This window comes from Borostomias antarcticus (assembly GCF_949987555.1).
Source record: "Borostomias antarcticus genome assembly, chromosome: 2".
NCBI lineage: Eukaryota > Metazoa > Chordata > Actinopteri > Stomiiformes > Stomiidae > Borostomias > Borostomias antarcticus.
In genome coordinates this window covers 25,379,286-25,394,285 of record NC_140235.1, presented here as the reverse complement: position 1 = coordinate 25,394,285, position 15,000 = coordinate 25,379,286, and the positions used below count along the sequence as shown (strand labels likewise).

At 50.3% G+C, this 15,000-nt stretch overlaps 1 protein-coding gene across 1 annotated transcript in view; it reads left to right on the top strand.

The window, feature by feature from the left end:
• Nucleotides 1–15,000, top strand: part of LOC311321988 (piezo-type mechanosensitive ion channel component 2-like) — a gene marked incomplete at both ends in the record, with an annotated part of 57,018 nt that overhangs the window by 22,324 nt on the left and 19,694 nt on the right. The window contains 7 exons of the mRNA XM_084454001.1: nt 4,197–4,359; nt 11,072–11,312; nt 11,865–12,078; nt 13,633–13,795; nt 14,062–14,205; nt 14,383–14,415; nt 14,935–15,000. The exon at nt 14,935–15,000 is cut by the window's right edge and continues 234 nt beyond it. Of these exons, the coding sequence (XP_084310127.1) occupies nt 4,197–4,359; nt 11,072–11,312; nt 11,865–12,078; nt 13,633–13,795; nt 14,062–14,205; nt 14,383–14,415; nt 14,935–15,000 (1,024 nt within the window). The remainder of the gene's footprint in view (nt 1–4,196; nt 4,360–11,071; nt 11,313–11,864; nt 12,079–13,632; nt 13,796–14,061; nt 14,206–14,382; nt 14,416–14,934) is intronic.

The window sequence follows — 15,000 nt, the reverse complement described above, 5'->3', positions numbered from 1 at the left end:
ACCTCCACCCTCCCATCTCTGTCCCCCTGCCTCCTCCCTCCACCCCCCTGACCCCCTCTCCTGACCTCCTCCCTCCATCTCCACCCCCCTGACCCCCTCCTGCGGCCCCGCTAATGCCCACTTCCCCCTCACTCTCTCCCTAGCCCTGACTCTCTCTCTCCACCCCCCTGAACCTCTCTCTCCACCCCCTTGACCCCCTCTCTCCGTCCCCCTGACCCTCATCCCCCCTTCCTGCCCCCCCCTCCCTGCCCTTCTCAAGTTAAACTTTCTCTTCTTTTTTTGTTTGTCAGTTCAGTTGGACTTTTCCCCACTTGACCTATTTAGTAACAGCTTGGAACATCTAAACAAGCTGGTATCTAGATCCAGTCTAATACCACTGTACTGAGTCTCAGTCTAATACCACTGTACTGAGTCTCAGTCTAATACCACTGTACTGAGTCTCAGTCTAATACCACTGTACTGAGTCTCAGTCTAATACCACTGTACTGAGTCTTGAATATGGCTATATGGAATCTATCCAAGGCAAACTTTAAATCGGAGTGGAACCGGTCTACTGGGCCTACAGGCCTACATAAAATACAAAATTAATATATCCTAATAAAATACTATAACGAATCGTTTATGCCATTTATGCCGAATAACAAAAGTTAAATTAAACAATAACAAAAGTTAGTTACTTTGGAAATAGGCCAGAGGGAAAAAAAGATGCCCAAAACCTTTGGTCAGAAAAATAATGTTGGCGGCTATATCAGTCGACCAACATTTTCTTTGTTTTTTCCTTTGAGTGAATTTTGGAACTTCCAGTGGCACCTGAAATCCCTAGTGTTTCGTGTCTTTCGCCAGACTCATCTATCCGGTAATGTAACGGTTTCTGTTCACAACACACCCTTCCCCACAGGCTCCAGGGAATTATACCAGGTCTTGACACAGGAAATTGGCTGTGCAGATTTCCTGTGAAATCCTGTTCATACATGCCCCCTAACAGGTAAATTCCCTAGAATTTTATGGAAACCCTTCTATGTCTGAATGGGATTTAATATTACTGTACTGAGTCTCAGTGTAATAATGCTACAGTATACTGAGTCTCAGTCTAATACTGTCATACTGAGTCTCTACTACTTCAACCCTCCTGCTGGTTGAATCTGAGCACCACTGACTGCCCCCCGCCCCCCTCCCCATAAAAACAGAGGAACATTGTAGAGGCGTGATTGGATTAGCAGCAGACCAGAGGGACCAGCTGGTTGATGTGTTCCGTCAGGGGAGCAGAGCATTGTGGGTCCAAAGAGGATGCAACTGTGTGAAAAAGTGTTTGCCATGTAGCGTGTGCTGTCATGCCTTTGTGGAATGTTTTAATTAGCGCTAATGGGACACTAATCTGCTCTGTGTTGGAGATGTACACGCATACACACACACACACACACACTAAATGAGTGACAAATTGACTGTGATCCCTGGGCAGCATGTGTGTGTGTGTATGCTGTGTGTGTGTGTGCGCGCGCACAGTAGAACATGTAGAAACAGGATCCTGGGAGAGACAAGGGGTTAGTGTCTACCGGATCATCTAGGATCTGTTAATACAACTCTCCAGGTGTTCTATTGCTTTCAGCCTTCATCCTGGCACTCAAAGCTGTGGGCTGCTGTTGTAGTCATTGTTGTTGACTATGAGGAGAGAAACAGACAGACAGAGGAAGGCAGACAGACAGGCAGGCAAACAGGTAGACAGACAGAGGGGCAGGCAGACAGACAGGCAAGCAGACAGATCGTTTCTTTGTCATACTGTCACATTAAATCCTCAAATTGACAGCTATTCATGTGGAATGGTTTTGATATAGCTTACACAATTAAACATGGATGCTGCCCAGGTTGCTGTCCTATGCTGGTTGACAGACAAGTGAAATAGAGAAATGTGACTCCTTGCCATAGAAAATGTTATGATAACATCACTGAACATGTCATGGTATACCAGCTTCTCACAGTTTCGCTCATGATGTATGTTAATGACAAGCAGGCAGGCAGACAGGCAGACAGACAGACAGACAGACAGGCAGACAGACAGACAGACAGACAGACAGACAGACAGGCAGACAGACAGACAGACAGACAGGCAGACAGACAGACAGACAGACAGACAGACAGACAGACAGACAGACAGACAGACAGACAGACAGACAGACACTGTAGTGAGTATAGTAGGGGATGTTTGTGAACAGACTGTAGACCAGTGGAGCGTTGGGGTGATTTGTGTGGCCTGACTGATGCCATGTGCAGCTCCCTGCCCCGCTAGCCTGATTTAACAATCTGCAGAGATGAAAGACCAAGACACACACACACACGCCCATCCGCACTCACACACACACACACACACACACACACACACACACACACACACATACACATACACACACACGCTTCATTACTGAGAGCTGGTCCGCTGGTATTGTTCCAGAGCGTTAACTAGCTCCGTCTGCTGCATGCTAAACTTTATGGAGCCAATACCCCAAGTTCAAAGCCCCCCAGTCCCCACCCCCTGGCTGGTGGGATCTGAACCCAGGACTCCTGCAGTGCTGCGCCACAGGAAGACTAATGTTGGTTTAGAGACTGACGCCCCAGCAGCTCCTGGAGGTCCACCTAAAACTGACTTACCTGACACCACCTCCCCCCTGTCCCCTCCTCTCCTCTGGTTTCCCCTCCCTTCCTCTCCACTCATCTCCTCTCCCCTCCTCTCCCCTCTCCTCTCCTTTCCCCTCTTCTCCTCTCCCCTCCTCTCCTCTCTTTTCCCCTCTTCTCCTCTCCCCTCCTCTCCTCTCCCTTCTTCTCCCCTCTCCTCCCCCATCCTCTCCTCTCCCTTCTTGTCCTCTCCTCTCCTCTCCTCTCCCTTCTTCTCCCCTCTCCTCCCCCATCCTCTCCTCTCCCTTCTTGTCCTCTCCTCTCCTCTCCTCTCCTCTCCTCTCCTCTCCTCTCCTCTCCTCTCCTCTCCTCTCCTCTCCTCTCCTCTCCTCTCCTCTCCTCTCCTCTCCTCTCCTCTGGGCTGTTGTTCTGCTGCTTGGGCCCCCTGGAGGTTTCATGTTGGTTTTAATGACCATATTTATGTATTTCTAGTGGAGACATGGTTTATTAGGTGTGGTGGGTGCAGAGACATGTAAACCAGCCTGTAAACCAGACAGAGAGACGGACAAACAGATGAGCAAGCAGACAGACAGACAATTGGGTCGACCGGCAGATAGACAGAAGGAAATACAGACAATAAGACGCACAGACAGACAGACAGACAGACAGACAGACAGACAGACAGACAGACAGACAGACAGATGGATGGGCAGGCTCTTCGTGCTTTTGTTGTTGTTTATCCAGATATATTGTGAGTAGTTGGGAGTCTGCAGGCATGTTCTCTACAGATACTAGGCCACTGGGAGAACCCTCCCCCACATATCTACTCAACTGGAATTCAGACCATAAACAACAAACTAATTACTGTGCTGTATTACATGAAACCAATAAAAATGTTTATACTTTAACCAGCCCAACTAATCACACCTCGGACTACCAATGCAGATTCAGTATTTTCCTCAGAGTTTAAGGTAAACATATCTACCCTATCCTAAAGGAACCGTTCAAAATTTATGGGAGGGGGTCACTGGAGGACTTTAGAGTGCTCGGAAATCAAAATGCATGACCCTCCCTCTGACAGAAATATATTTTTCTTTGACTCTTCCCGAGTGATTGAAATACACCAAATACATGTAGGCAATATTCATTTTAATGTGGTTTTACTCAACAACTTGAACGCAAAGTTAAAATCGAGTCATCCACATGGTTCCACATGTCGGTTTCTGTTCGCGAGTGGCTGAATCTACCCAGAGCACCACTAATTCACCAGCTGCTGTATACGCCCACTGTCTGGATAGGCCAAGCACAAAGATGGACTGATAGGGCAGCCAAAGAGAAACGATAGCTTCACCGGGTCATACAAAACAGCTTGCCGAATTCCAAAAAGCTGAAGAAACTATTTTATTTTGATTGATTCAAATTTGTATAACCCTCCCCTAAAAACAGTAACCCTCCCTTGGACTAAAATGAAAAAAGCATGACCATCCCGTTTCCCCCTTCCCTAACTAATCTTTTCTTCTGCTCTCTCTGTGCGTGTGTGTGTGTGTGTGCGTGTGTGTGCGTGTGTGTGCGTGTGTGTGTCTCTCCAGTGTGCGGGGTGCGGATGCTGGGAACGGGATCCGTGTGTTCATCCCAGACATCGGGATGTTGGTGGCAGGGCTGGTCACCTGGCTGCTCTGTCTCCGGCTGGAGGACAAGTCCCAGACAGACCCCTCACTACACAGCAACACTGAGGCTGAACCTGAGGGACAGGTAAGACACACACACACACACACACACAGACACTGATGGCGACATCTTCAGTGCGCTACAAAATGCTGAAATAAGTATTCAAGAAGTACCGAAATATACCTGGACTATGAATGAGGATGACACTATTTTCTGTATTCTTGAGAGATTTACGATCAAAAGGAATTTGCATTAGTGAAATAGTGCAAAATACTGTAGTGATGATTGTGGTCCTGACCACTGATTGACAGGTGTAATGATGGGTGTGGTCCCGGGCAGTATTGACAGGTGTAATGATGGGTGTGGTCCTAGCCAGTGATTAACAGGTGTCCTCGGGTGAGTTCAGCCCCGACAAAACGTAGCAAACGTTAAACGGTGGCGTGTTGGAACACTCTGCTGATTGGGTAACACAAAGAAAACGTGTCATTCCACATGGAAAACATAGCAAAACAATGTTTTGCAATGTTTTGTCTGGGTTAAACTCACCCCAACTGTCAGTCATAAAAATGGAGACCACATCCCGCCACAACTCACCAGACCCAATCACACGACCCAATCCATAGCCAATCACATCTCAGTTTAAAGGAGTAGTAAAGGGAAAATGCATGTTTAGCCCTGTTTTAAGGTTACTTATGATCATATACAATGGTTCAGATCAAAATGTTGACAAAACTAGCACTTTTGAGAAAGTCTGATAATTGCTCTACCACCGTTTTGGTCATACAATGGATGTGGGTGGGCACCTTGAAAAATCTTTCAAAAACATGTTAAACTCTCGATTTCAAAGACAAGAAGCTCACCGAGGGGGTAATTGGTGTCCGTTGGTGTTCTGACATCAAATTCGACGCAAAGTATGAATCCTGTAGGGTTTTATTGATCATTTTATGAAATCCATTGACTTGTATTGAAGTGACCGTTGTAGATGTGTAGATCAATCCGCAGAGGGGATTCAGGAAGCGGAACTACTTACGGTAGCTATTGTTATTGTTTATGTTGCTAGGCTACCTAGTTTGCGGAAGTTTACACACGTATGTGCTGCAACTAAATAGTTCTATGCTAAATATTTAAAAAAGCCTTTCCAGATTAACTAGAATCTTACTTTATGGCGAATTATATGTCAGAACGCCAACTAACACCTCGGTGAGTTTCTTGTCTGGCTAGGAATGGCTAGGAATTTCAGCAGCCACAACCACACACCAGGGGACCTTAGATACATGGGTATTGAAACGGTCAGTACCCCACCTAGGGGTGGAGACAGGGAGAAGTTACTCCTCCAGAGAGAATGCTTTTGGATACATTGTCTGGACACATTAGAACCCAGTGGTTTAAATGAGGAAATAGCCCTGTCGTGTTTTCTGTAAAATCCTGAAACTTCTGTTTCACTAATGGTTTGACATTTTGTCGGACTTAATTGTTTCGACTAATTAACTAATTGAGAAGCACCTGAAGAGGCTGCTGTGTCAGCCAGGTTATTTAAGTCGCCTGGAAATATTCTCCATTCTGGCCACAGACATTGAGAAAGGGCCTGACCCCAAACGTCTGTGCTATGTGGCTTGCATAAGATCAATAAAGATTAAAAGTTGATTATTCCAGTTGGGAGTGCTGGCCTGGCTTGTCCACTTTTCCTGATTACACATTCAGAGGCTACAGCACCCCACTTACACCACAGAGGTTGGAGCACGCTTTTCCACACTTTTTCACTTGGCAATGGTTAAAATTAATTGTGGTGAGCACCAAGTGTGATGGACAAGCCCCGCCCCGATTTCACTGGGTGGGGGACAATTAAAGAGTGGCTAGTTCTTATCAAAACATATTGGTCCCTCCTGCTCTTGTCCTCCACTCTCCTCTTCCACACTCCTCCACTCTCCTCCTGCTTCTCCAGTCTCCTCCTCCATACTCCCTCCCTCCTCCACTCTCCTCCACACTCCCTCCCTTGTCCTTGTAGTCTCTCTCTCTCTCTCTCTCTCTCTCTCTCTCACTTTCTTCCAGCTCCACTAGAAAGCATTCCTGATTCTTCACGGCTGGTATGCGATATGTAACAACATCTCAGTAACATTGAAACCATGTACTAAAAAGCCCTTCTGGGTTAGGGTTAGAATAGCAGCTCCTCCTGCTTCTCTTCCCCTCTCTTGTCTCATCCTCTTTCTTGCCTCCTCCCTCTCTCCTCTCCTCTTCCTCCCTCTTCTCCTCCTTCCTCTCTCCTCTCCTTCCTTTCTCCTCTCCTCTCTCCTCTCCTCCTTCCTCTCCTCTTTCCTCCTTCCTCTCTTCCTTCCTCTCTCGTCTGTCCTCTCTCTTCTCCTATCTCCTCTCATGCTCTCCTCTCTCCTCCTCCCTCTCTCCTCTATCCTCCTCTCTCTCCTCTCCTTTCTCCTCTCCCCATCTTTTACCCTGTCTCCCCTGGTCTAGTTTCAGCTCTATGTTAGCACACACCAGTCAAGGCTACCTGTCTGTCTGTCTGTCTGTCTGTCTGTCTGTCTGTCTGTCTGTCTGTCTGTCTGTCTGTCTGTCTGTCTGTCTGTCTGTCTGTCTGTCATCCACACTAGTGATGGTGTCCATCATCTGTCATGTGTCCATCATGTAGAGAAATGTTCTGATCTCCAACAGGTTCAGACGTCCATCATGCAGCTGTCTGAGCCAGTAGAAACCGGTCTGTCTAGAGCCTGGCTGCGGTCCGTCTAACAGACCTGTTCAGAGCATCAGTCAGTCAGAGCATTAGTCAGTCAGAGCATCAGTCAGTCAGAGCATCAGTCAGTCAGAGCAACAGTCAGTCAGATCATCAGTCAGTCAGAGCATCAGTCAGTCAGAGCAACAGTCAGTCAGAGCAACAGTCAGTCAGAGCATCAGTCAGTCAGAGCAACAGTCAGTCAGAGCAACAGTCAGTCAGAGCATCAGTCAGTCAGAGCAACAGTCAGTCAGAGCAACAGTCAGTCAGAGCATCAGTCAGTCAGAGCAACAGTCAGTCAGCCGGGCACAGCAGCTCCTCCTAATCGTCTGTTAGCCTCCATTAACAATCCTGCTGCTGCATTCCACAACCCTAAAACACATCTGGACTCAGTTAGCTGCTGCTGCCCTCTGTGTGTGTGTGTGTGTGTGTGTGTGTGTGTGTGTGTGTGTTCAGCTACCAAACTCACACTTCTTTCTCTTCTCATTTCTCCTCCTCTCCTCTTCTCTCCTCTCTCCTCCCTTCTCCTCCCCTTCCCTCTCCTTTCCTCCTCCCTCCTTTCTTCTCCTCTCTCCTCCCCTCCCCTCCTCTCTCCTCTCCTCCTCTCTTCTCCTCTCCCCACCTCTCACAAACTACCCTTCTCCCCTTATGAAAAGGTTCCGGGGACGTGTTACACGTTTTCTCCAAGTGTTCCTTGTTGTGGAGTTATGCACTGTCTCAAACACTCACTCACTCACTCACACTCACACACACACACACACACACATGCATGCATGCACACACGCATGCATGCACTCTCTCACATACAATTCTTTCTTACACACATACAAATAAACACACACACACACACACACACACAATCACTCACTGACACCTTGACTTGAATGATTAGAACCACACCACCAAGTTACTGTATAAGGAGCTCTCTGGACAGGTCTCTATAGATACACAGTGTGTATGTGTGTGTGTGTGTATGTGTGTGTGTGTGTGTGTGTGTGTGTGTGTGTGTGTGTGTGTGTGTGTGTGCGCTTGTGTGTGTGTGTGAGCGCTTATGTTTGTGAGCGCTTGTGTGTGTGTGTGTGTGTGTGTGCGCTTGTGGGTGTGTGAGCGCTTATGTGTGTGAGTGCTTGTGTGTGTGTGTGTGCTTGTGTGTTTGTGTGTGTGTGTGTGTGTGTGTGTGTGTGTGCGCTTGTGTGTGTGCGCTTGTGTGTGTGCGTGTGTCAGGAGAGTTAGCGATAGGTGTGTGATCTCACAGAGAGCTCATTCATCTCTGGGGTAGCGGTGAGATGAATGGAGAGAGAAACATGGAGAGGTTTGATCTGGGTGTTGAAGGCCTCCTTTATGACTGACCAGTTAGAGCACCGCCCCTCCCCCTCCCACTCACACTGCTCACACTGTGAGGGCTGACCTGACCAGATACACACGCCGTATCTGTCTGCGCAGCATCCAGCTAGTTAAACCATGGTTGAACCACAGTTGAACCGTGGTTTAAAGGCGGCAGACTATGTCCCTGCTAACACTAGCAGTATATGTCTGCCTGGGGCAGATCGCATTCATCATACCTGTCTGTGCTCGTGTGTGTGTCTGTGAGTTATGACTGCTCCTTTAATCCAATCAGATATGCCAGATTACCTCATCACGGTGACAAGAGTCAGTCAGGCCCCAGACCCTCGAGGGGAATCAGTCTAGTGATTAGAGTGTACTCACTACTAGTCAGCCTGGTTCTCTACTGGACAGGCTAGCTCTTTACTGGACAGGCTAGCTCTTTACTGGTCAGGCTAGCTCTTTACTTTTCAGCTTGGCTCTCTACTGGTCAGCTTGGCTCTCTACTGGTCATCTTGGCTCTCTACTGGTCAGACTAGTTCTTTACTGGTCAGGGTACTTCTCTACTGGTCAGGCTATCTCTCTACTGGTCAAGCTACTGTAGCTCTTTTCTGGTCAGCTTGGCTCTCTACTGGTCAAGCTACTGTAGCTTTTTTCTGGTCAGCATGGCTCTCTACTGGTCAGACTAGTTCTTTATTGGTCAGGGTACTTCTCTACTGGTCAGGCTAGCTCTCTACTGGTCAGCTTGGCTCTCTACTGGTCAGCTTGGCTCTCTACTGGTCAGCTTGGCTCTCTACTGGTCAGACTAGTTCTTCATTGGTCAGGGTACTTCTCTACTGGTCAGGCTACTGTAGCTCTTTTCTGGTCAGCTTGGCTCTCTGCTGGTCAGCTTGGCTCTCTACTGGTCAGTCTAGCTCTCTGCTGGTCAGCTTGGCTCTCTACTGGTCAGTCTAGCTCTCTACTGGTCAGTCTAGTTCTCTACTGGTCAGGCTAGCTCTCTGCTGGTCAGCTTGGCTCTCTGCTGGTCAGCTTGGCTCTCTACTGGTCAGCTTGGCTCTCGACTGGTCAGCCGGGCTCTACTGGTCAGGCTAGATGTCTACTGGTCAGGCTAGTCAGACTGGTTATCTACTGGTCAGCCTGGTTATCTACTGTGTCTGCCTGGTTGGGCCTGGGCAGCACGGTGGCTCAGTGGTTAGCACTGTCGCCTCACAGCAAGAAGGTCCTGGGTTCGAATCCCGGTCGTTCCAGGTCCTTTCTGTGTGGAGTTTGCATGTTCTCCCCGTGACTGCGTGGGTTCCCCCCGGGTACTCCGGCTTCCCCCACCATCATAAAGACATGCAACGTATGAATGTTGGTGGTGTTCGGAGGCGCTGATTGGCAGCCACACTTCTGTCAGTCTGCCCCTACAGATGTAGGTTACATCTGGCTACAGATGTAGCTTACCACCACCGGTATGACTGTGTCTGAATGAATACTGGACTCTGTAAAGCACTCTGGGTATCATGAAGGGCGCTATATAAATCCAACTTGATTGATTGATTGGTTCTCTGTTGTGTTTGGCTGATTCTCTGCTTTGACCGGTTATCTACTGGTCAGCCTGGTTCTCTGTTGTGTCTGGCTGGTTGTCTACTGCGTCAAAGCACAGGACATAGCAGGCAAGACTATGTGGACGTACAGTATATATATATCACAGACATCTGCTCTGTTCTCTGCGTGGTTAGATGTTTACAGAGCCATGTTCCAGACCAGCTGGGTGGATTATGGGGGGCCTGGCACACCCCCACTCCTCTGCCAGCTCCCCCAGTCCTGACTGCTGCCAAGCCAACCCTAGCCGTCACCCTCACCACACTGCTGCCCTTGGCCCGCTCACTGCTGTCTACACTGATCAGAAAGCTCTACAGTCTACACCATATGACCAGTACTCTGCACAGTCTGCTGGGTGTGGCTGGTTGCAGGCTGGTTACAGGCTGGTTTCTGGGTGTTGCTGACTGCGGGCTGGTTACAGGCTGGTTACGGGCTGGTTAAAGGCTGGTCACAGGCTGGTGTGTGTGACTGACTGCTGGCTGGTTGCAGGCTGGTGTGTGTGACTGACTGCTGGCTGGTTGCAGGTTGGTGTGTGTGACTGACTGCTGGCTGGTTGCAGGCTGGTGTGTGTGACTGACTGCTGGCTGGTTGCAGGCTGGTGTGTGTGACTGACTGCTGGCTGGTTGCAGGTTGGTGTGTGTGGCCTGTGTGGAGCCATTCAGTCTGGTCGCTGTGTTTGATGTGAAACTGTCCCGTCTCCTTCTCCTCCCACTTTGAACCAGGCAACATCCATCTTGATCTGCGCCATACACTCATTCAGCTGCTGCTAACCTATTTAGTAAGCTCTTCAACATGACACACAGCCCCTCATAATCAACTCACACACCCTGGCAGAGGCTGTCTGGACAGGAGAGGAGGGGGGAGGAGAGGAGGGGAGACGAGGAGGGGAGGGAGGAAGAGGAGGGAATGGGGGAAGAGGAGAGGAACGGGGAGCAAAGGAGAAGAGAGGGGTGGCAAAGAGATGAGGGGGGCCGGAAGGAGGAGAGGAGAGCAGATACTGATATCGTTGATGTTCTGCTTTTGTGGACGTGTGACTGACCAGGCAGTGACCCCGGATCTTTAGCAGGACAGGTACCATTAGAGGGAGGCGTACCAGTATGTGTGTCACAGCCTTCTCTCCTCTACCCTCTCTAGGAAAAGGCAGAGGAGGAGGAGGAGGGGGAGGAGGAGGAAGGGGAGGAGGGGAAGGAGGAGCTGGAGGAGGAGCTGCTGTTTGAGGAGGACTCTGAGATGGAGGAGGATGGAGGGATGACGGAGGAGGAAGAGGAGGACGGAGAGGAGGAGGAAAGTACCAAGATGAAGATTCTTCGTCAGATGGCAGCCATGGCGTCCAAACTAAAGGAGATCATTGGCAATCTGATTACCACAGCAGGGAAAGTAGTGGTAACAGTATTACTGGGCCTCACAGGTACGACACACACTCCATTTCACTGCTGTTATATTATTAGTATTATTATATCATATTACTTTGACTATTACTAGACTCTTAAAGGGCAGCTAGTAATAACAGACTTACTGACATGTCCATAGAGACAGTACCTCTGCTTCTCATCAATTCCTCTGTCTGGCTCATGAAGACGCACAGTCTACATGTCTACACTGGACAACTCATCACATCCATCAACCTCTCTTCTCTCCCCCTCCTCTCTCTCTTCTCTCCTCTTTCTTTTCCTCTCTCTTTCTCTCTCTCTCTCGTCCCCTGCCTCTCCCTCTCTTGTCCCCTACCTCTCTCTCGTGCTTCTCTCTCTCATCCTGTACCTCTCTCTCTCCCCTGCCCCCCCTGCCTCTCCCCTGCCCCCCCCCCCTCTCGCTCCCCTGCCTCTTTCTCTCTCTCTCTCTCTCTCTCTCTCTCTCTCTCTCTCTCTTTCTCTCTCTCTCTCTCTCTCTCTCCTTTGCCTCTCTCTCTCCCCTGCTTTTCTCTCTCTCCCCCTGATCCCTGACCCCTGACCCCCTCCTCCAGGGATCATGCTGCCATCTCTGACCTCGGCTGTCTACTTCCTGGTCTTCCTGGCTCTGTGTACCTGGTGGTCGCTGTGTATGACCTTCGACCCCCTGCTGTTCAGCTGTCTGTGTGTGCTCATGGCCATCTTCAGCGCTGGCCACCTGCTGGTGCTCTACCTGTACCAGCTGCAGACCCCCCAGGACCTCATCCCCCCAGGAGACACTTATGCCAGGTACCCCTCAAGTGTGTGTGTGTGTGTGTGTGTGTGTGTGTGTGTGTGTGTGTGTGTGTGTGTGTGTGTGTGTGTGTGTGTGTGCGCACACTGTGCATGTGTGCGTGTGTGTGTGTATCTTATCTTTATGGACAGGAAGCAGCAGCAGTACAGTAGAACTTCCTGTTTGGCGAACAACCTCACCCCCTCTTGTCTTATTGCCCAGGAGAGCATCGCTGAGGTTTAACAGCCAATGAAATCACTCGGTATTATTCAGCACACCAATCAATTCTGGACATTGTACAGTCCAGAGCCTGTCTCCATGCCATGGGTCATGTAGCTACTGTAGTTGATAATGTCAGATTAGAGAGAGAGAGAGAGAGAGAGAGAGGGAGGGAGAGAGGGAGAGAAAGGGAGGGAGGGAGAGAGAATGAAAGAGAGTGAGAGAGAGAGAAAGGGAGGGAGAGAGAGACAGAGTCATGAAGATAGGGAAAGGGAGAGAGACAGAGCGAGACAGGGAGGAAGGGAGAAGAGAAAGAATCAGAGAGAGAGGGAGGAAGAGAGAATCAGAGAGAGAGAGAGAGACATGATAGATTGATACACAATAAGTGAGGCGGAGCTCCAAGTCTGTCCTGTGTTATAGCTCCTTCAGACAGCAGCTCCTGTCCTAATTCCACCGCAGTCACTCCATTTCACCATTGGGCTGGAGCTGGTCTCTCAGACTAACTCCTAGACCTGCCATCACCAACCAACACCGTCCCCACCCCCCACCCCCTTCTCCCCCAACCCTCCTACCCCCGCATCCTCCAGCCTCTGCTGTGCCTCTCCCAAAGCTAGCCGCAGGGCAGGGGCAGAGTTGGGGCAGGGCTGGGGAGGGGCATGGGTAGAGCTGAGCTGCGTCTGGGTAAAACAAAAGCCATGTCTCTGACAATCCTCCCGGAGGGCGAGTGTGAGCTCTGTAATTGTAGGTTTGTGGCGAGGAGCTGGTTCTGAGGACACATGAGTGGAGCAGAAGTATGCAAGCCTCAACGCCAAGCTTCTCTGGTGGGGGAGGGGGGGGGAGAAAGCAAATTTAGAAAAGCTGAAATTAGAAGCAAATGGTTTTGGTGTGAGTGTTTACAATGGCATCGGAGCTGGCTGGATGGCAGCCCCAGAAGCCGGCGGGCTTTGTGTGCGTGTGTGTGTGTGTGTATGTGTGTGTGTGTGTGCGCGCACATGTATGCTAGAGTGTTTATATATGTTGTAGAGTGTTGTAGTTTGTGTTCAACAGTGTTTGTAAATGCCCTTTCTTGTTAATTTGTTTGTTTACCATTTGTTTACTATTTGTGCGGCTCTACCTAGGCTACTAACCCCATCTTTCCCTCCCAGTGAGGTCTGTCTTTCTTCACACTGTCCGTCCATACATCGTAGGTCCTCTGGTCTCTCTGTGAGCTGTGTTGATACCTGCTGTGGTCTCTCTGCGCTGTGTTGATACAGTACCTGCTGTGGTCTCTCTGTGTGCTATGTTGATACCTGCTGTGGTCTCTCTGTGTGCTATGCTGATACCTGCTGTGGTCTCTCTGCTGGGGTGTCCAGCGTGTTTGGCGTGCTGTCCGTGGTGCAGGCTGACTGCTCCAGGCCCTGGGCCCTGAGGGTGAACCCTGACCTCTCCTGGCATCACTACGCCAACCCCCTACTTATCCTCCTGCTCTACTACACACTGGCAACACTTATACGCCTCTGGCTGCAGGAGCCCCTGGTGAGACACACACACGCGTGCGCTTTCACACACACACACACACACACACACATTATCTCTCTGTATTTTTCTCTCTCTCTCTCTCTCTCTCTCTCTCTCTCTCTCTCTCTCTCACACACACACACACACACACACACAAATGGACACATTCTCTTTCTATCACACACATACTCTCTCTCTCACTCTCTCTCTCTCTCTCTCACACACACACACACACACACACACCCACACACACACACGAATGAGTGCATAAATGTGTGTTCCAGGTGCCAGGGGAGGAACAGGGGAGGGAGGGAGAGGAGCTAGTGTGCTCTGACATCACCAGTGACATCACCAGTGACATCGTTCCCCTGGCGGAGAGGAAGAGAGAGCTGTGGAGGAGGGCTCACTACAACGCAGACGAGAGAAACGTAGGCTCGCTCTCTAACCCCTGACCCCTAGACTGATATTAACCCCGAGCATCCTCCCGTTGACCCCCTCCCCTGAAGCGCATGTAACAGATGTGATGGGACTCTCTCTCTCTCTCTCTCTCTCTCTCTCTCTCTCTCTGCTGTGTCCTGGCTCATGTGTGCTTCTCCTCCCCTCAGCTTCTCACCACCCAGGAAGGCTACAGCGCCGAGGTCAGTCTCTCGCCTGTCTTCCTCCTCCTTATCCTTCTGCTCCTTCTCTCCCTCTTCTCCTGTCTCATCTACCCCTCTCTTCCTGCTCTGCTCTCCTCCCCTCTTCCGCCTCTCCTGTCTTCCTCCTGGCCTCTCCTCTCCTCCTCTCTTCCTCCTTTACTCCTCCCTTGTCTGCTCCTCCTCTTCATCCTTCTGACCAGCCTACAGACAAATGCTTACCTGTCTTCCTCCTCCCATCCTCCTCCTCCTTCTCCTCCCCTCAACCCCTCCACCTCCTCCCCTCCTCCTCCTCCTCCACCACCTCCTCCCATCCTCCTCCTCCTCTTTCTCCTCCTCCTCTTTCTCCCCTCCTCCTCCCCTCCACCTCCTCCTCCACCACCTCCTCCACCACCTCCTCCTCCTCCCCTCCTCCTCCTTCTCCTCCTCCACCACCCACTCCTCCCCTCCTCTTCCTCCTCCTCCCCTCCTCTTCCTCCTCCTCCCCTCCTCCTCCTCCTCCCCTCCCCTCCTCTCCCCCAGGTAACGAACAACGGCTCTCCTCCAGACTACTTCCCCTCCCCCTCCTCCCCCGGTGCGTCTCTGTCC